Raw genomic sequence first — 20,990 nt, 5'->3', positions numbered from 1 at the left:
CTATATGATTCTCGGATACATAAAGGGTCATGTTTTTCAAATTTTATTGATTGCAATCAATGAATAAACATCTAGTAAGTCCTATTATATATCAGGTACAGTCCTAGGGTCTGGGAAACCAAGTCAAAAAAAGCAGTCAAGCTTGTACTCTATTGAAGGAGCTCATATTGTTTTGTGGGAGACTTCATGCTTAGGAAAGTTCATATCTTCTAATCAGTTGATCAGACCAGATGAAGCTTTCTCTCAATCAATCAGTCAGGCACGTGTTGAGTAACTGATGTGTGCCAGACACTTTGCTGTATACTAAGGAGACAAAGACAAAAATGAATATCCCTGTTCTCAAGAAGCTTACATTCTATGGAAGGAGACATCAGGTACATGTTTAAGTAAATACAAAAGAAATCCATGCTAATTTTGCAAGGAATTCCTAGAAGCTGGAGGGATCATGCAAGTACCTGTGTAGGAGGTGGTCTTTGACATAAGGGTTGAAGGAACTGAGGGACTTGAAAGAAACCTAGAGATTGTTAAGGGGGAAAATAGTAAGGGACCATTTTTCTTGATGATCAAGTATATAAATATGGCTTCTTCCTGTTTTTTGGATACAAAAATAAAGAAATCCATGTGTGTTTTGCCCTGTGAAAAAAGCTTCAAGTCACATAAAAGCTTACAGCCAGACATGTTGGGTCCAATCATGCTCTAACTTACAATAAGCACAAACTTTAGCCTGTATCTGATAACTCTTAGGATGAGTTCACTTATTCATTCATTCAGCAAATATCCATGCAAGGAATTGTGTTTAGTGTCACTAGCAACTTGATTTGCTTCCAACACAAACACTTTATAGACAAGATGTTGCCTTATTTTATCCCTGTGAAACTCCTTGGCCCAGGTGGATTTTGTGACCTGTTTTCTTAATGAAGAATAATTGTGAAAGCATCTTGGTAACACTTTTTATGTACATAGAGTATGTGGCTTCCACATCACTGGCCTCCTCTTGTCTGAGAGAGAGTGAACGTGCTTCATTCTATACATTACCTATCTTGTGGTATAGTTCCGGCAATTGGACCTCCACCTTCTCTCTTTGGAAAAGATGATACTCGGCTTGTTCACATACTGGTGGAATCATATTGAACTGTCTTGCTACAGAATAGGCTTCCTACAAAAAAAGAAGAAAAAGCCAGGTCTGATGGAACCATGAGAATACACATTCATGTTAAATCAGAATAGGTTGCACGATTATGGACAAGTCATTTGAACCCTTTGGGCCTCAGTTTCTTCATCTGTGAAATGAAGAGACTGAATTACTTCAGGGACTTTTAACCTCAGGTCTGTGAACTTGTTTTTAAAATGTATTGATGCCTGCATTTAATATATTTGGTTTTCTTTGTAATCATAAATGCATCTAAAAACATTAGTTTGAGGAGGGGATCCATTGGCTTCACTAGGTTGCCATTGGGGTCAATGGCACACAGAACGGTTAAGAATGCTTGGATTAGATGATCTTTAAGATCTCTTCCCCATTTAAATCAGTTATCCTATGACAATTTCTACACTAAAAAAAAGGTGGGCACATTCATGATCTCCTGTTTTCTTGTCAACCACTAGAGATAAACAAACTGTTAAAAACTTCATAAATTTATATTCAGGAAAAATGAAATTACTAAAACAAAATTATGGAATATAGAATAACACGACAGAATTTTTAGAGAAAATCAAGTTTCATTTCAGAAACTGGAGTTGGGATATTTAAATGTTGACTAATTAAGGTCATTAGGGAGCCTGCTTTAGTTAAGGTATTAACGAAAAGACAACCATGGTACATAAGTTGGATTAACCACTGATCGTCAAGAGGTGTTTTTTCCAGTACTTGCAAACACCTGTTACTCTTAACTTCAAGCCTCTTGCTAGAAAACCTGCCTGGTTTTGTTGGCTTTGATCAGGCCTGTGATTCCATTGATTAAACAAGTTCCATGTAAAGCTCTTCCTTTATCTGTGTAGTGAGCACCTTCTGCACGGCTTCCAGTCTGATAGAACAGCCTGGGGCACAGAGAGGTTCAGTGACTTCCCCAGAGTCACATAGCCACTGTGTATCAGAAACTGGACTGGAATGCATATCTTTTTGACTCCCTAGCCAGCTTTCTACCCATTATATCACAGTCTTTCAGAAATCCTCCATACTATTGATTTCTTCAGCAAATCCTTTTCCATATTTAGTTCAAAACTGCCTAACTCCTGTTCAAAGGGTCTGAAATCCTAAATTAGTGCAGGCTGACTTAATGAAGTTTTACATTAAATCTTTTCCAAATGTGCTTATGATGTTTTGATCTGCACACGATTTCAAGAAGTCATGTCTCTTAAAGCAGGATAAAAAGTCTCAAACAACCACTTGACAAAAAATTAGTAAAGGAAATTATAATCAGACTTCTTTAGTTTTCCCTTTTTTATCTTGAATTTCATTGACATCAAATACAACATTAAATACAATGATTCCTTTTATTTACATTGTACAGCTCGCTTTTCTTTTAAAACATATAATAAATTCAACGTCTAGCTTTCTAAGTTATCCTGCTTATCTGCGCTTCTGGGTTCCCTTCTGTTTTCTTTTGGGTGTGAGGGGCAGGGTGTCTTTCTTCCCTCTTATCTTTCTTTCTAACCCCACCCCCGCCCCAACACTGGAAAAAAGGAAAGAAAAACAAGACCATTGTAACACACATGTACAGCAAAGCAAAACACACTCACACATTAGTCATATCCCCAAAATATCTATGCCTTATTCTGCACCCCGAACCCTTTACCCCTCTGTCCAGAGGTGGAGAACATCCTTCCTCATCAGTCCTCTGGGATCATGGTTGATAGTGACTTTGATCAAGTGTTCTTAAATCTTTCAAACTTTTACTTTTCCCTTTATATTGTTATCATTATCCTCCTGGTTCTGATCAATTAGCTCTTCGTAAGTTTAAGTAAATCTTCCCAAGCTTCTTTGAAACTATTCCTTTTGTCTTTTCTTATGGAAAATATATTGGTTTTCCATGAAATTATTTATCTCATGAAGGTGTCTCTATGTAAGGCTTACTTAAAGATTCCCCATAGTCAAGATTCAGTTCTAATTTCTAATGGGTTAAGTCCAAATGAGTTCTAATCTCCTCTCTTCCAGAAATTAGTGGCATGAACCTGAGAAATTAAATCCACTTTTTTGATACTCCCTTTAATACCTTATCTCTAAATAAGGGCAGGAACTGGACAATCTCTGAGGTTCCTCCTGAGGTTTATATTACACGAAATTCTTGTAAACTGGACACACTTCGCAATGTTCTGTGTGTCAAGAACCAACCCCTCAACTTCACAAGGGAAAGTCCAATTTCTAATGATTCCCTTATTTTTGCAAGTAATGAAAACTGAAAGGTAGTGCCCCATTGCTAGTGATTCCCACATGGAAATATAGATGGAACCACCTCTTTCACGTAAGCTGATTTATCTCATGCTTTTCACTTCCAGCCATTGAAGTAAAGCTTTTACCAACACATGTGACCTACATATATGAGTCCTACTTAAGTAAACTACTTGGAATTCTCTAGAAAAGTGTTTTTGATTGGTATTTTTCAAATATAAATTCCTAAAAGTCTTAGGGTCAGAGCTGGAAAGGACATCAGTGATCATCTTGTCCAACCCTCTCATTTTGTGTTTTAACAAACTGAGGTCTGGGCTAGGGGAGGGAAAGACATTTCAAGTTGCTTGTTCAGTGTCACACAGGAAGCAAGAATCAGAACAGGATTTGAATCCAAATCCTTTGCCTCCAGAGCCAGTCCTAAGCTCACTGGACCACACTGTTGAAAGTCTAAAGTTCAGCTTAGGAAAATTCAAAGAAAGGCTCTCCTTGACAAATATAGTAATTGGTAGCATATGGGTAAAGAGAGTCAAGGGAAGCTCTCATAATCCATAATAAAAGAGCAGTTCAACAAAATTTTTTTAAAAAATAATGGATGGTATTGGAACATGACAGAACCTCATCACTAGTCATGATCTTGTCACAATAAACAATTCCGTGGTTCAGTTGCTTGACCTTTCAGCCACTGTTGGGTCCTATCTTATGTGAGATACCATGTCCTGGTACTTGATCTATCAATAGTATGATTACAGGATGAGAGTATAATCCCGGCTTCAACAGTCCTTCCCACAGAAACCATGGGTATTGTTATTGTATCTTGACAAGGGAATAGGATCTTTGGAGAGAGTCATTTTAACTCTCACCTAGAGATTTTACTTTCATAGCTGAGGGATATTGTTTCAGGACAGAGAGAAAGGAACTTCTTTATTTGAAAATTCATTAGATGACATCTTTAAGAGAAAATGAAGAGACTTTTCCTGAGAGAACTGAGCTTAACTCTTATCTTGAGATGAGACATTGTGAAGAAAATGCTTGAGAAGAGGTTTTGACTGCCATTCTGAGAGAACCCAATGGTAGGATCATGTTTGAAGCCTGCAGTCATAGCGGATGGCTAAACTCTATAGCCATGAATTAATTTTCTTACTGAAATACATTGTTGAAATGTTGTGTTGTTTGTTAAATTGTTAATAAATTAAATAACCAATGATGTTAATTTGAGCCTATGTATGTATTTCTGAAAATTCGTGAGATTTCGTTTACTGTCAATGTGTAAGGAAATGTAAAATTACCAATAATTGGCCCAAACCATCAAGGACATTTGCCCAGGTGAGGTCTTTATGGCCGAACATCTGGCCAGAAGAAGACATCAAACAGAGGGGAAAGGGTCATGGCTTTAGAGTTGGACCTTAAAGGCCAGCTAGTCCAAATTCCTCATTTTATAGGTTAGCAACTGAGGCTCATAGAGGTAGAAAAACTTGACCTCACTCAACCATGGATGTCATAAATAGCAGAACTAGGATCTGAACCCAGGTCCTCTGACTTTAGCTCTAGTCTTCTTTCCAACATATGAAGCATGTATTAACTGAACCAGGCATGCCAGGCCATAATCAAGGAGAGACCACATGGACCTATCAGAAAGCAAACTGGGTACTTATCTTTTGGGGACTCTTGTATAAAAGGACTCAGGAAAATGAGACTCTCCAGGATGCCACCAACATTATAATGGAGACTGTGAAGCATTCAACAGAACTTCTGTTTTGGTCACCACAGACAGATTGCTCCTCAAGAGTGCTCATAGACTTACACTGGTTATGAACCATGTGTGAATGGTGCCAAGTACAGAAGGCCTGCCTTGGGGTCAGGCAGACTTGTGCTAGCCCCACCTCTGGCACTTCTGTGTTGGGTTACCCTGGGAAAGTCACTGAGTCTCTAACTCTCTAGGAAACTCTCTAGGACTATAAGCTATAGATGAGAGGGATATCTCTGTCATTGGTGTAGGGAATTTCATATGGAGTTTCCCAAACTGAGGAAATCACAATATGTATGAATAAGCACATTGTACATGTAGGTGAGTGTGTGTGTGTGTGTGTGTGCGTGTGTGTGTGTGTGTGTGTGTGAAAGAGAGGGGGGGGCAAAGAGAGAGACAGAGAGAGAGAGAGAGAGAGACAGAGACAAAGACAGAGACAGAGACAAAGACAGAGAGACAGACAAATAGATGGGAGAGATAGAGAGACAGGGCTAGAGAGACAGAGACAGGGACAGAGAGACAGTGATACAAAGAGAGAGATAGACAAATAGATGAGGGAAAGAGACAGAGACAGAGAGAAAGAGAGAGAGACAGAAAAAGAGAGACAGAGATAAAGACAGAGACAAACAGACAGACAAATAGATGGGAGAGAGAGACAGAAATTGGGAGATAGAGAGAGAGAGAGAGACAGAGAGAGAGAGAGAGAGAGAGAGAGAGAGAGAGAGAGAGAGAGAGAGAGAGAGTATTGGGGGTTGATGGAGTTTTCTTTGAAAACAGAGATGCTATAGCAGCAAGGTTCCATTAGCAGCACCACATACTCTATACTTAGGGCCAGGGATCTTTTTTGATATGGACAGGACAGCTATGGCCATTCTCCATAGCATGGACAGAGTGAGTCTATTGTTAGGTCTGTCTTCCATATTTGATTGAACAAAGTGCCTAGATGGGTTGTCATAGTTTGAAGTCTAAAAGCTAATTTAGTCAAGGCTAGACAAACAACATTTATGGCTTTTCTTAAAACTTGTAAGATACAGTTGTTTCTTTCCGGGATAACAAACAGGCTAGATGTGACTACACCATTTTTCCCCTCCCATGCAATAATGTATTCTTAAGCAACAGAGTTGGTATTTAATACCATTTGTGTTTATTTTTAAGAAACTCATTACACCGCACCCCTAAGCCATGTGAACCCTGATATTCCCATTAGCCTTTTGCTAACAAGGATCAATGATCCCTGTGTATGGTTCTATTTACTACCATTTAGCCATAACAGATTGACTGGGCTTCCTGTGTGTTAGGACCTTCCTATTATATTATGTCCTCCATAATGTTAGCTTTAAGAAAAGAACCTTTTCCTGACGCTGAATCTTGAATCTGGCTGCTTGAGATATTGTCATTTTCAGCTTTTAAACTTGATTTTGATGGCAGTGTATTGTAATGGATAGAGTGCTAGTCTTGGTATCATAAAGTCCCAGATCCTTGGACGCTTACTGGCTAATCTTGAATTAGTCATTGAACCTCTATATGCTTCAGGCAAGGACTTATCCACTTGCTATGTCTTAGATGGAATGGAGCTTCCTGAAATGGCAGAGGGAAATCCCATACCAGGAGGGTGCCCACATAGCTAGAAGACACAAATCATTTCCAAATTCACATTCAGATTTCAGTAGCTGATTTGCATAGGATAATAGATGTTTTACAAAAAATAAACCCAATGGCTCTTTCAAAGAAGAAGTCACATTACCATAATCTCCATAGCACTCCATCTTGATGTGCCCCAGTACATGGCCATTCCTTGATTTATCACATGGGTCATCGCTCGGACAATTTCTGTGGAAGATCAAACACATATGCACACTGTGACATTTTATTCTTCTCAAACGAAGTGTCAAAGTTACCAAAGCTTTTTCTTTCACCCCCACTAAAGTTATAAAAAGCTATGGCCTCTGAGGGCCTTTCTGGCTCTAACTCTGAGATCCTATAATCATAAAAACTTCATGGAATAAGATTTTTTGATGACTTGAAGGTGATCTAATGTAAAGCAATCATTTGGAGGTGCCCAGGAGCAGAGTATTTAGAGATGGAAGGGACCTTGATGGAGAAACTGAGGTTCCCATTTGTCAAGAGTAGATGATGGTGCTAACAATCCATCCCGCATGTATCAGTGAACTATGCATAACTTTCAAAGCATAGCTTAGGTAGCACCTCCAGCAGGAGACCTGCCCTGGCCCTCCCTTGGGCCCTGTTGTTGGTCCAGTCTAAAATGACTTGTATTTAATCTGTATGCACTTACCCGTGTATGTCTTATTTCTCCACAGTAGAACGTAAGCTTCCTAAGGATGTTTCATTTTTCTCTTTTGTATCCCTAACTCTTACCAATAGGCCTAGCACATGCAGTAGGAGCCAAATAAACTCTGGTTGAACTGAATTGAATTGAATACGTGGCATTAAAGAGTTTTGATGTACTTTCCTTACAATGACCCCATGAGTACGGGTAGATAGCATGGGTATGGGTATTATATGACTAAGGGTGTTACTATTCCCATTTTTACACACTTGAAAACTAGACTCCAGAAAGATTATTTCACTTGCCCACAGTCATATACTAATGTACAGGACAGAGCAGGGACTCATACCCAGACCTGGGGCATGGATCCACTTGGTCAAAGTCATCCAGCACATAGCAGAGTTGCGACTCCAAACTAGGTCTTCTGACTCCAAGTCCAGAGCTCTCTATCTGTGTTCCAAGGTCCCTTCCAGCTCTAAAATCCTATGATTCTGTGATCCCATGTACTCTAAACAAATTCATTCTATTGATGACACTAGTGTTGCATGATGAAAAGACAGGCTAAGAAGAAGCTTCGTGTATGGACATGAAGACAATTTTGCCATCAAAGGACTTGGGTCCTGATTCTGCCTCTTCCACTTAGCACCCATTGGCAAGTTATACATTTTTCCCCAGACCCAAGGGTTCCTCTCAGTGTATCTTAAACTATGGGTTTCAACCCCATATGGGGATTCCCAACCCACAGTCTAAGAAGTGCTGAAGGTGTCTCTAGTGGGAAAAGTTTAAGAAACCCTGAATACAAGAGAGTTGGATGAGATGATCTCTAAGGTTCCATTTAGCCCTAAATCCTGAAAACCTTCCTGAGTGAGAATTTAAAATTCCTTTTTAACCTCCTCTTCCTTGATAGTGCTTGTCTATATTCAAGTTTAATGAAGGTTACTCAATACATGTCTTCATAGTTTAGGCAAGAACCTTCTACAACCCCTGGATATACCATTAAACCGTAGGAAATAAAATTAGTAACAGGAACTCTAGAGAGAAATGAATCTAGGATCAATATTTAGAACTGGAAAGAAACTTAAAAGTCATCCTAGACCAATTCCCTCCCTTTACAGATGAGGAAACTAAGGCCCATATCTGTTACATATTTATTCTTTAAAGTGTAAAATCATTGATAGTAGAAACCACCTCTTTGGTCCATTGGTTTAGCTGTACTGTGACTATCTAATGTATTAGCTCTTCAGTGACTATGACTCAATGACACTTTTCTAAATGGTAGACATTGGTGTGGAACAAACCGCTATGTTGGGAGTTCCCCTTTCCATCCCTCTCCACATGGGATGGCAGGTGCTAGTCTGGTTTTCTCTGAACCAAACTCCTCTCAAACTTCCTAGTAATTGATTTCACTGGGAATTGTATGATGGATGTGGTCCAGGTTTGTCAGGGCCTGCTGTTTCCATGCTCCTTGAGTAGGAAAATGAGCTTGCTTCCTAAAATTCTTTAGCTGAGCTAAGCATAAGCCAACCTGCCATGTGGGGTAGGCTCCTGCAGGACTGGAGTCCTTGGGGAGTCTCACTTTTAATTTGGCCACAAGTCACAAACTGGGTCGGAATTCTTTCTCAAAGTAGGTCAAACAAAGAATGTTCCCATGATGTCAGGCTACTTGGGAACTGTCAAGGGTTGGAAATTCAATTAATCAACAAACATTGAGGTTTTAAGTATATGGTTACTAAGCAAACTTAATTTATTACATCCCTACTGGGTATATAGCAAGATGTAGCTTAGCATGATGGATAGAAGACCAGCCTTGGTGTCAGGAGGAACTGTATTCAAATTTTGCCTCTGGCCGTGTGACCGTGGGCAAGGTCATAGAATCTTAGGTCAGGAGCTAGCAGGGATCTTGGAGGCCCATCTAGCCCAAACCTTCCCCCATCTTACAGATGAAGAAACTGAGCCACAGAGAAGTCCAGCCAATTGCCCAAGGTTACATAGATTATAAGTGTCACAGGCAGTATTTGAATCTCATTGTACAGAAAAGAAACTGGGGCATATTGAGGTATTGTCCATAATCACACAGCTCATACTGACAGAACTAGGATTTGAACTCATGCCTCCTGATGTCAGGGTCACAACTCTTTGCTCCACACCATGTCATCTTCTCTTTCTAAAGATGGGTTTTGGAGATGCTGCACAGCAATATAAGTCCCATATTTAAAAGTCTCTTTAACCACCGATTGCTCACATATCACTGGAGATGAGTCCCTGTAGAAAGAGGTTTTTTATAACAGGAGAGAAATACAGGAAGTGAATGCTGCATGATGGGTCAAGAGGTCAAAAGCATGCGAAGAACGTGGGAGTTTTGGAGTCAGATGGCATGGGTTCGAATCTCTCCTCTGAGGCTTAAGTACCTGTGTGATCTTAGGCAAGACACTTAACCACCCCAAGCCTCAGTTTCCTTGTTGGTAAAGTGAGTGAGGTGGACGAAGTAGCCTCCAAGGACCCTTTAGCTCTAGGTCTATGGTTCTCATTCAGGCTCAGTGATGTTGGAGAAGTCTTCTCTTTTCTCTGGACTCAGTATCATGATTATCATCATCACAGCTGGCTTTTACGTAGAGATTTAAGGTTCGCGAAGCACTTTACAAGTGTTTTATTTTATCCTCAGACAACCCTGGGAAGTAGATACTAATTATTGTCTCTGTTTTAGAGATGAGGAAACAGGCTGAGATTTGATGACTTGCCCAGGGTCACACAGCTAGGAAGTGTCCGAGCCAGATTTGAACTCAGGTTTTCCTGACTCCAGGGTCAGCTCCCTAGCCACTTTGCCCCTAGCTGCCTCTAGAGACATACGCTCCCCAAACCCAACAGCACACACCATTTGGTTCCCCATTACCTGGTTGCCATCTCTCAATCTGAGAAACCACACCATTTTTTTTCTTCTCTAAAACTGGGGCCAGGAATATAGTGGGGTTGGGACAGGAACGTTAGAGGCCATTGAACGCAATATCCCTCCACTTGTAGGTGAAGCCTTTGAGCCTCAGAGAACTGACTTGTTCAAGGTCATCTGGGTAAGTGGCTGAGCCAAGGTTCCTTTTCCAAATCCAGCTGCCTGATCCAAGTCCTGCCCTTTCTACCCTCGGGTGTTGCATCTCTGAGAACACAGAGGCTGATATTTAGAAGCTCGAGATTCCCATCAGCGAGAATTGAGTGACTGTTTATCCAGTGAGGAATGGGCTTCCTCGGGAGGTACTTCCTAAGGGAGACCTTAGCTGGGTGATGGAGGGCACCGGACTTGGGAAGCCCTGAGTTCAAATCGTGCCGCAGGCACTTCCTAATTGTGTGACCCTGGGCAAGTTATATGACCTCTCTCTCTAAGCCTCAGCCTCCTTATCTGTAAAATAACGACAGTGCGTACCTCTCAAGATTGTTGTGAGGATGAAATGAGATAAGTGAAGTGCTTTATAAACCTATATATATATATATATATATATATATATATATATATATATATATATACACACACACATATATAATATATAAAACCTATATATACACACACATATATATAATATATATAAAACCTATATATATACACACACACATATATAATATATATAAAACCTATATATATACACACACACACATATATATATAAACCTATGTATTATGTATGTATGTGTATGCGTGTGTTTGTGTGTGTGTATAACACTATTATCATAGTGGGGATTCCTTTTCTGGCATGGGTCGGGCTAGCAGACCACTGGGGTCCCTTTCATCCTGTGACTCTGTGAATGTGGTCTCTTTTTAACATTTCACAGCTAATTTCCTGACATTATTTTGCTGCGGTCAAAGGCGAGGATTTTCTATGTGCTCTAATCATTGAGGCCACAAGAGGGCAGCATTGCTAAAAGAAAAAAATCGCATTCAACGCTCCAATGCAATATCACTTAAAAATATCATTCAGGTTCTAGAATTGTAGGGTTGAAAAGGTCCTAAAAGGTTATTGAGTCCATTCCTTTGTCTTAAAAAAAGAAAAATAATACACTGCGATTAACTTATAGAGACAAGACTACAGAGGGGTTTTCCTCTGAAGGGAAGATGGGTCTCTGTGTCCCCCTCTGTGAGAGGAGGGAGTTGAACTATGATCATCAAGGGCCTCAGGGCCCTCTAAGCTCTGGGAGGTCTTAGAATTGTCAAATTACGGAGTTTAAAGGATCTTAATTATTCTCTTCAACACTCAGTTTTCCTGAGAAACAACATGCTCTACCAGATTTGTAAGCTTCCATCCGTCTTTAATCCCTCGTGCCTTTGAACTAATTACACAGGGTATCTGAGAAGGAGGCAGTGTGGCCCAGTGGAGAGAGCCCTGGACCTAGAGTCAGGAAGACTTGGGTTTGAATCAGACGCTGGCTGGATGGCCCTTGGCAGTAATGGAACAGCAGTAATAACAGTTAGCGTTTCCACAGTGTTTTAAGGTTTATAAATGTCAATCTGCTTTGATCAAATCATGAAGCCTCTCCTAGCCTCTGTTTCCTCATCTGTCTAATGGGACCAAGAAGAGCAACCTCATCACCGCCTTGCCCTCAGCTGTGTGTGTCTCTTACCTACAAGGACCTGAATTTATTTCATCTATACTTAGCAGATTATATTTATAAGACGTATTTGCAATATATGTATATATGTATACACACATATACACACATATGTGTGTGTGTGTGTGTGTGTGTGTGTGTGTGTGTGTATATATATATATTTATATATAACATGACTTATATGTGTACAGGTTTTCTCCCTCAATAAAATGTTAGCTTCTTGGGGACAGAGGCTGTTTGACCTTTGTCTTCGTGTCTCCCGCACCTGTCAGACAGTAGGTGTTTAATAAATGCTTGCCGCTGGATTTCTTGCTTGCTTGCTAATGTATGTGATGGGCCCCATAAGTCTCAAATGACTGTTTTTACTATTATCTTTGTGTTACGGATCTTCGGGGAGTGGTAGCTCCGACCACAGGAAGGTCCCCCAGTTGTAGATGGCCTCGGAAGAGCCTGAGAGTCTTTATTAAAGGTGGAAGACCTCCCTGCCACCTTTCCCTATGGCTCCCTCTAGTTTGTTTTCAGGGAGATCATGATAGTGAGAATTTTCACTTCATGCTTGCAGTGGGGCTATGTGGCATTCATTTCTCTTCACCTGCTATTCCCCAGAGGAGTCACGAGTCTAGTTTCATAGGATTACAGAATTTCGAGCTAGAAAGGACCCTAGAGATTATCCAATCCAACCCTTTCATTTTCTCTATGATGCAACCAAGGCCCAGAGAAGTTTTGAATTTCCTCAGATCCCACAGGAAGCACTGAAAGCAATACATGAATGTGTACTGTTGTTGTTCAGTCATGTTCATCTCTTTGTGACCCCATTTGGGTTTTTTTTTGGCAGAGATACTAGAGTGGTTTGCCATTTCCTTCTCCGGCCCATTTCACAGATGAGGAAACTGAGGCAAACAGGGTGAAGTGACTTGTCCAGGGTCATGCAACTGGTAAGTGTCTGAGGCTGGATTGGAACTCAGGAAGATGAGCCTTCCTGACTCCAGGCCCAGCGCTCTAGCTGCCCCCCAAATGTGCACTAGTATACTGTTAATTATCCCAAACAAAGACAAGCATTAAGGGGTAGATTCAGGGTCAAGCCTCAACTCTGCCATGCCTGGCTGTGTGATCCTGAGCAAGTCGAGGCAACCTCTCCCTGCCCCAGGCAATTCTGTAAGACCCTAAATCCCGGACTTGTTGCCCATGTGTTCTGCAAGAGGGAGTTTTCATACTGGTGACTTCTCTAGCCCAATAAAATCAAAGGACTTGTAAAAAACAAAATCTGAAACAAAGACTTTCCCTTGACTCTGGAGAACCGTTAAACTACCATGCTTTCTCTGCAGTCTTGACCTTCCTTTTGTTTGTTGCCTCAACTTTCTCCCCACCCACTTTCCTCAGCCCCTTGATCATCCTTCTGCTGAAGGCTCTCTCAGACTTCACAGTCACCCTCTCAAAGTCAGACAGGATGAGTGTTGTTTCTGCTTTGTTTGGTCATTTTTTGGGATCCTTGGGTTCTCTGGAGCCTTTGACATGGTTCCCTGCTTCCTCTTTGTTGACGTTCTCTTCTCTTCTGGCTCCTGGGACAGTCATGGCCTGGTTTGCTCACCTTTGTCTCCCCTTCTTTGGCTCCTCATTTAGGCCTTTATTCCCCCAGGCTTTGTCCTTGACTGGCTTCCCTCCTGTTTATATACATATGTTCCTTGGGCAATCATATCAGCTCCCGTGGTGACTGCAATGACCTCTGTGCTGATGAGTCATAGACCTTTACCTCTGAGCTCTCTCTTCAGATCCAGTCCCACCTTTCTGCTGTGTGTCCTGCCTGGGTGCTTCAGGCTCCATCCATACCCAAATGAAATCATCTACATTCCCCATGTCTTTACTGCCGCCATCTAATAATAACAACAGCTGGCATGGTAAGGTTAGCAAAGAGCTTCACAAATATCTCATTTTATCCTCACCACTCTAGGAGGCAGGCATTGCTATTATCTTCATTTTACAGATGAGGAAACAGAGGGTAAGTGACTTACTCAGAGTCACACAAGTTAGTAAGTATCTCAGGCAGGTTTTGAACTCAGGTCTTTCTAGACATAGGCTCAGCATTCTATCCATTGTACCACATAGTTACTCGTCCTTTTGAACATAAATAATCAGCATTTATGAAGGCACAGAGTAGGAAAATTTATGTGGCAGCAGAATCACAGCTCTAGAGGTTTGAAACAGATTTCGGAGTCATCTAATCCAAACCTCTTATCCTGCAGATGAGAAAAGTGAGACTAGGGAGGTCCAGAGACTTGGCCAAAGCCTCCCAGGCAGGATGTAGCAGAGGGTTCCCCTTCCATTGTACTGCACTGTCTCCTAGGGGTGGCTCGTGGATGAAATAAAGAGTTTGGTAGCACTCACATGTCCTTGTGGGCTTTCCCTGCTGTTACAGAGCCGAGTTGGTGTTTAGTGCAGAGGAGTGGTGAATGAAGTTATAAATGCGCGTTTACTTACATCATGAAGCATTCAAGTTACTCTCTGTTTCTGAAGGGGGCTCGGAATGCTAGGGAAGAGCTCAGCCACCAGAAAAGAGACCATGATTAAGAAAGAAGAGCAGATTGGAGGGAGGTGATGGAGATGATAAGCTTGGTTTTGGACATGTTGAATATCATATGTTAGTGGGACATTCAAATGGAGATATCCTACAGGACCCTAGAAATGCAGGATGGGAGCTCAAGAGAAAGGTCGGGGCTTGAGACAGAGATTTAGAAGTTATTTTGGGTGATAGATATTATCTTTGTGGAGGTGAGCAAGGTTGTCAAGGGACAATAGGGAGAGAAGAGGCAATCCCCACCACTGAATTCCATCATGGAGACACCATTGGGTTGTCTAAGTTACTCCTGGTCACAGCTCCTGCATATTCATAGTATGTTAGAGCTAAAAGAGATTGTGGCGATGACCTAGTCAAACTCTCTAAGTTTACAGGTAAGGAAACTGAGAACCAAGAAGGGAAAGTGCTTCATTATACCCTATTAACCTACTGCACATTTATGTTAAACAAAGCCTTGACCCTCTTGTGATCTGCTGAAAGGGAGACAGGGTCATTGGCTCTCTTGAGCTTTCCCTTACAAGTCAGGACACTTCAGTTCAAGCCTTGGTTCTCCCATTTACTAACTGTGTGACCCTGGATAAGTTGCCTCCCTTCTCTGAGCCCTGACTTAATAGTTGATTACATGCTACTTCCTACTGCTGCCCTTCCGTCTCCTGAATCTATGCCTCTGAACATTGCCCAACTGCTCATCAACTTCCATTCCTGTCCCCATGTTCAAAAAGGAAGTCACTGAAAACTTTCATGTTATTGAGAGTTCAAAAAATCCCATAATGCACCAGTGGGGAGAAAGCACGGGTGGTGAGTCACTGGATCTCCCCAACTAGGCAGACTGGGCCAAGACTTTTCCATTGTTTCATTGGTTTACACTTGGTATGAAAGTTAGAGCTTCAGTGGAGTGGAAAGAGCCTTTGATTTTGAAGTCAGGGGACATATATCTGAGCCCTAATTCTAGGATACACTATCATTGTGACTTTGGGAAAATTAATTAGATTCTCTGAGTCTTGATTTCTTCCTCCACAAAATGAGGGTCTTCAGAGTTTAGATTCTGAGCTGGAAAGGGCCCAAGAGGTCATTTATCCTAGAGGTGTCAAACTAGTGACTTGAGGGCCACAAGGGGCCGGCAAAACCCCCAAGTGCTTCCCAAACCAGATTAAAATGTAATTGGAAAATGTTTAACAAAATAAATCAAAAACAGTATGTACTAAGATAGATAATATTACTTGTGGTTTTCTAAGTCAATCCACAGTCCACAGGGATCCATTTCTATTTGAGTTTGACACTATGGCTCATTTTACATGGAAGGAAACTGGAGACCGGAGAAGGGAAGGGACTATCACACGTGGGAATGTGGTAGGGCTGGATGCTGAACCTAGCTCTTCTGGCTCCAAATCCAGCCCTCTTTCCATTGCAAAATCTATCTTACAAGTGTGGTGTGAGGGAAGTACCTTTAAATTTTACCTAATTGGGCACTACGTATTGTTTGGCTTAAAAAACCCCAACCAAAACAAAGCAGACGAGGTTATTGCTAAGACCCCTTCAAGCTCCAGACCCTCTGGCTCCTTGTATACACGACTGGCCACTTTTACCTTTATAGGAGCCATAGTTGCCTTTTAGGCAATGATTATCAGCTGAAATTCCATAAGTAGCAGAGAAGTTCTCAACAGGGCCACAGAATCATAGAATCTCAGGGGAAAAAAAGAAACAAAACCTCAGAATCACAAAATTTAAAAAAAATCACAGAACCTCAGATTTGGGAGGAACTTCCATATTTGATAAAAAACAAAGCCCACAACAATGTCCCCAACAAGTTACAGAATCTTCTCCTTCTGAGTCTATTTTCCCCAGCTTTTACTTAGACTGCTGGCAGGATGGGTCTCAACAGCTTGACTGACTACTTCATTCAAGACTAACCTTTGGTGCTTTTTAAAAATGACTATAGCTTATGAATCCCCATGTGGAGTGTTTCTCACTGATTTCCAGCCAGCCAGACTTAATTGGCTTTTAGAAAAGATTATTTACTAAGATGCTATAACTGTCACAAATGATGTTAAAAGTTTTTGACACATTCCCACTGCACACACAAGGTCCCTGGGGAGAGTGAGTTCAGACTTAGAGATCACTTGTGGTCAGAAGGTAACTCATGGCTCCTAGACAATGGAAGTTCTCTTTTCCCTTTGTGGAATCTGTTCAAAGTACCCCAAGAATTTCTAAAAGGAAATGATAGTGGAGATTTCCCTAGTAGGATAATAATTCTCAGCTGGTCTCTGAAGGTTGGTGACCTTATACATTCCAGAAGTTGCCTTCCTTCACTGTGTTTATGTCCTTAGCACATGGTACAGATCCCGCTTTCAATCACTGCTGCATCTCCAGTGAAGGGAAGTCCAAGTCTTCTGACCTGTCAAAGTTCACAATGTCACCTTCTGGTCCAGCAGGTCAGGGAGATGGAATCAGAATGACGGATCGTATTCAACCAACAAGGACATATTTCCCGTGCGATGTCATTGCTTTAATTCAATTTGTGCTGAATTCTTGCCTTTGATTGATTGGTTGAAGAGAGATGTCTAGGGATTATTGATGTCTAGGTTACATCTTTAATTGATTGGTTGAACAGAGGCATCCAGGAACCGTTGATGTCTAGTTTATATTGTTGATTGACTAACTGATCCTCTAACTCCAGGAGGCGTTCTTCCCTGGTAAAGGTACTAGGGTGCACAGAATCTCATTAATTATATTTCTTAAGACTGAGGGCTGTGGGGCACCCATCTTATGCAGTGACTGCGCATACTTTGTACACCTCTAGAGAGATACTACCCACTACCTCCCAAAGTACTCTGTTAGACTTTCAGATGGCTGCCCTTGTTAGGAAGCTTTCTCTTACAAGCCTAAACTTGGGCCTTTGAAACTTCCACCAATTTATTCCTTCTTCTGCCTCCAAGAGCCAAGCAGAGCAAGTCTGATCCCTTGGATAGTCTTTCCACCACTTGTAGACAGACCCTCTCTCCCTGTCCTCCCTCCCCTCCACTTACAGCCTGCCCAGGTTTTCTCTTCTCCAGGCTAATTATCCCCACTCCTTCAAAATGGTATTTATTTCATATTCTGCAGTGCAGATATTGCATAATATTGAAGTCCTTCATTATTCTGATTACTCTCCTCTGAACACCTGCTGTTTCAATGTCCTTTCTAAAATGTGCTTCCCAGAACAGAACACACAACATAGGCCGAGTGCAGTGGGACTATTAACTGCCTTGTTCTGGACCTTCAGACCTATCAATGTAGCCTAATATTTTGTAAACTTTCTTAGCTGCCATATAACGCTGTTGACTCCTATGGAGCCTGTAGTCCACTCAAATACTGAGACTCTATTCAGATTCCCTGCTACCTGGCCATGCCCTCACACTTTACCCAGCTTGTATTTTTTTTTAACCCACCAACAAAGCATTCCCTTTTCCCTACTAAATCTAATCCTATTACATTTAGGCAAACCTTATAGTCAGTAGGGATCGTTTTGTTTCCTCCCAGTTTTTCATCATCTAAGTGTTTGATTAGGACATGACCTATGTCTTTAATCAAATCGCCTATAAAAATGTTAAACAAAACAGGACCAAGGACAGCTCCCTGGGCGCGTCTCCTGGAGAACTCTTTCCAAGCTGACATCAATCTATTAATTAATGATTACTCTTTGGATCCTTCCATTCAACCAGTTTGCAATCTGTCTAAGTATATTAAACTGTACTGTCTGCTCCACATCTCGGTCATTTTAACAAGAAGAACATGTCAGTCTTAAAAAAAAAATTAAGGCGGGGAGGGGGTGGGGAGAGAAGTTTACTCTGGCGTGACCTGTTCTTACTGAAAACATGCTGGTTCTGTGTGATTACTGTTTCTTTTTCTAAAAATTCACTGACTGTCTCTTGAACAATTATCAAATTGTCAGGTCGTTGAGGCCGGATCTGTCTTTCGTTCTTTGGTAACCCTAGAACTTGGCACAGTGCCTGGCACATAGTAGGCATCTAATAAATATTGACTAATTGACCAATTCACAATATACTACAGAATTTTGCTAGGAATCACAATCAGTCTCACTGGTCTGTCATTTGCAGAGTCCACATTCTCTTTCCATATCTGAACAATGGGGTATTTGTCCTTTTCTGATGCTGTTTCTCCTCCAGTTCTTTGACATCTTTCAAAGATCGCTGACAAGGCTTCATTTATATTCTCCACCATACTTTCAATACTGTATAGTTCATTTGGACCAGATGACTTGTACTCATCAAGGGCAGCCTTACATCTCTTAATTATCAAAGCTCCATTAGCCACTTTCATTCTGTCTTTTTCAGTCCAAAGATCATTCCCCTTAATAGAGAAACAAAATAAGTGGAGTTGGGCAGTTTCGTCTTCTCACTTTTGTCAGTTATCATTGTTCCAAACAGCAGAAGTAGGGGCCCTATCTCTTCTTTCCTCCTCTTCTTTTCCACATCCCAAACTCCCCTTTTTGTTGTCCCTGGATTTTCAACATCTTTCTGAGCATCAGCAACCTTGACATTATTCTCGGAGGGCTGCTCACTTTCATATTCATCCATACTACCTGTTCTTGCTTCCCATCTTCAACACATCTTTAAAAAGAGTTCTCTGTGCCTCTACACTGGTTGCCCTGGGAAAAAACCTCCCCTCTTCAACTCATCATAATTATTTTTCTTTCTATCTCCAGTTTTTTCTTTAGTTTTCTCTATCCCTCCAGCCCTGATAGCCCATTTAGAATCTTAACACATGGAACTCCAGCAATCCTTTCTCTGAACCCTCTAAGTTGAACACTTTGCCAAATCCAGGAAGCATATCAGACTATTCCTGGTGCTCCTCTACCTTGTTAGCCAGATTCAAAGATACAAAGGTTACTTCTATCCAAGCTTTTCATAATTTCCAACACAGAAATGAGCTCTTCCTCCTGAGTATGAATCAATCTATAACAGAATTTACCTTTATTGGTTCTCTACCTTTAGAATGACGAAATTATCATATGGTGAGTCAAGGAATAATTAGCTAGTGTATTTTGGCAGAGAGAGTTCCAGTGGTTGTCTGGATAATTGAAGGCCCCCATCACTCCTGTGCCAAGCTCCTGTGCCAGGCTAGCGTGCCAAGCTATTTCCTGATCTCTTCATCTATTCTTTATTTCCACATGCTTTGTGGTACACTTAACAACATGATCACTTCTGTTTCTAACTAATAACAACAATAATAATAATGGCTAATATTCATCTGACGATTTAAGGTTTTAAAGGCACTTCATGTACATCATCTCATTTGATCTCATTCCATCCCACCTTCATTGATTTTCACCTAAATACTCTCCACTATGCTTTTCCCTCTGGTTCCTTTATTTCCTTACATGGGTATATTTTTAGAATATCAAATGCTACTCCCTCCCTTCTTCCCTGCCCCCTTTTAACCTCTCTCATTTCCTCTGAATAAGGTCCATCCTCTCAGAGCAGTGAATCAGTCCTGGATCTCATCCCACCAAGCCTGAGCGACATGTACTAGACCCAATTGGCCTCCTCACATTGGCATCATCGTTCTTCTTGTTATCCAGGCACTGTTCATTTGCATACACACTTCTGATACCACAGATTTTTTAACTGCCTTCCTTCCAAGTTTTTGTTACTTTTGAAATTCTGGGTATTTCTTCTATGGTGTAACTATTTACTGTGGTGCTGAGAGTTGTTTTTTTAATCATGTCCAACTCTTAGTGTTCCTGCTTGGGGTTTTCTTGGCCAAGATACTGGAGTGGATTGTCATTTCCTTCTCCAGATTATTTTACAGATAAGGAAATTGAGGCAAACTAGATTAAATGACTCACCCAGGGTCACACAGCTAGTGAGTGTCTGAGGCTGGATTTGAATTTACCAAGAGGAGACTTCCTGACCCCAGGCCTGGCATTCTATCCACTATGCCACCTCGCTGCCCCTGTGGCATCTAGCTTAGTACATATAAATAAGCAGCTTCTTTCTCTTGTGTTTTCAGTTTTTTAAAAAAATCCCTTTGATTAGATTTGCAAGACCCCATTCTTTCTAGCCTTTGTTAGTTATTAGCCTGACTATCCTTGGTCAGGACCCTGTAATTCCTGTATTTTTTTCTGTGATCCAGAGATCCAAATTCTTTTCTTAGACACTCTTTTAAACCAGCTGCTTAATCCCCAAATCTGCCTCTCTTACAGATCCTTTGTCTTCTTTTGATGGAGACCTGTACTGCAATCACCCCCTGGTGCCCCTATGGACTTCAGCTTCTTACTCAAGACTTCAGGAAGGTTTCTAGAGTCCTTCTGGCAGGGTCACTTGTGTACATGCGAATCACCAGAAATGGGTGGCAGTTATCTGTCTTTACAACTCTTGGATGGATCTGTCATATCTTACATACATATT

The 20,990-nt window shown here is 41.2% G+C and overlaps 1 protein-coding gene across 3 annotated transcripts in view; it reads right to left on the bottom strand.

The window, feature by feature from the left end:
* Positions 1–20,990, bottom strand: part of KCNAB1 (potassium voltage-gated channel subfamily A member regulatory beta subunit 1) — a 453,996-nt gene that overhangs the window by 18,872 nt on the left and 414,134 nt on the right. For all 3 annotated transcript variants that reach the window (XM_036757675.1, XM_036757677.1, XM_036757676.1), the window contains 2 exons: positions 6,877–6,962; positions 1,036–1,156 (listed from right to left, as the gene is read on the bottom strand). In XM_036757675.1, coding sequence (XP_036613570.1) covers positions 1,036–1,156; positions 6,877–6,962 — 207 coding nt within the window. The remainder of the gene's footprint in view (positions 1–1,035; positions 1,157–6,876; positions 6,963–20,990) is intronic.

This window comes from Trichosurus vulpecula, chromosome 4 (assembly GCF_011100635.1).
Source record: "Trichosurus vulpecula isolate mTriVul1 chromosome 4, mTriVul1.pri, whole genome shotgun sequence".
NCBI classification, from domain to species: Eukaryota; Metazoa; Chordata; class Mammalia; order Diprotodontia; family Phalangeridae; genus Trichosurus; species Trichosurus vulpecula.
This window is presented reverse-complemented; position numbering and strand designations above follow the sequence as displayed.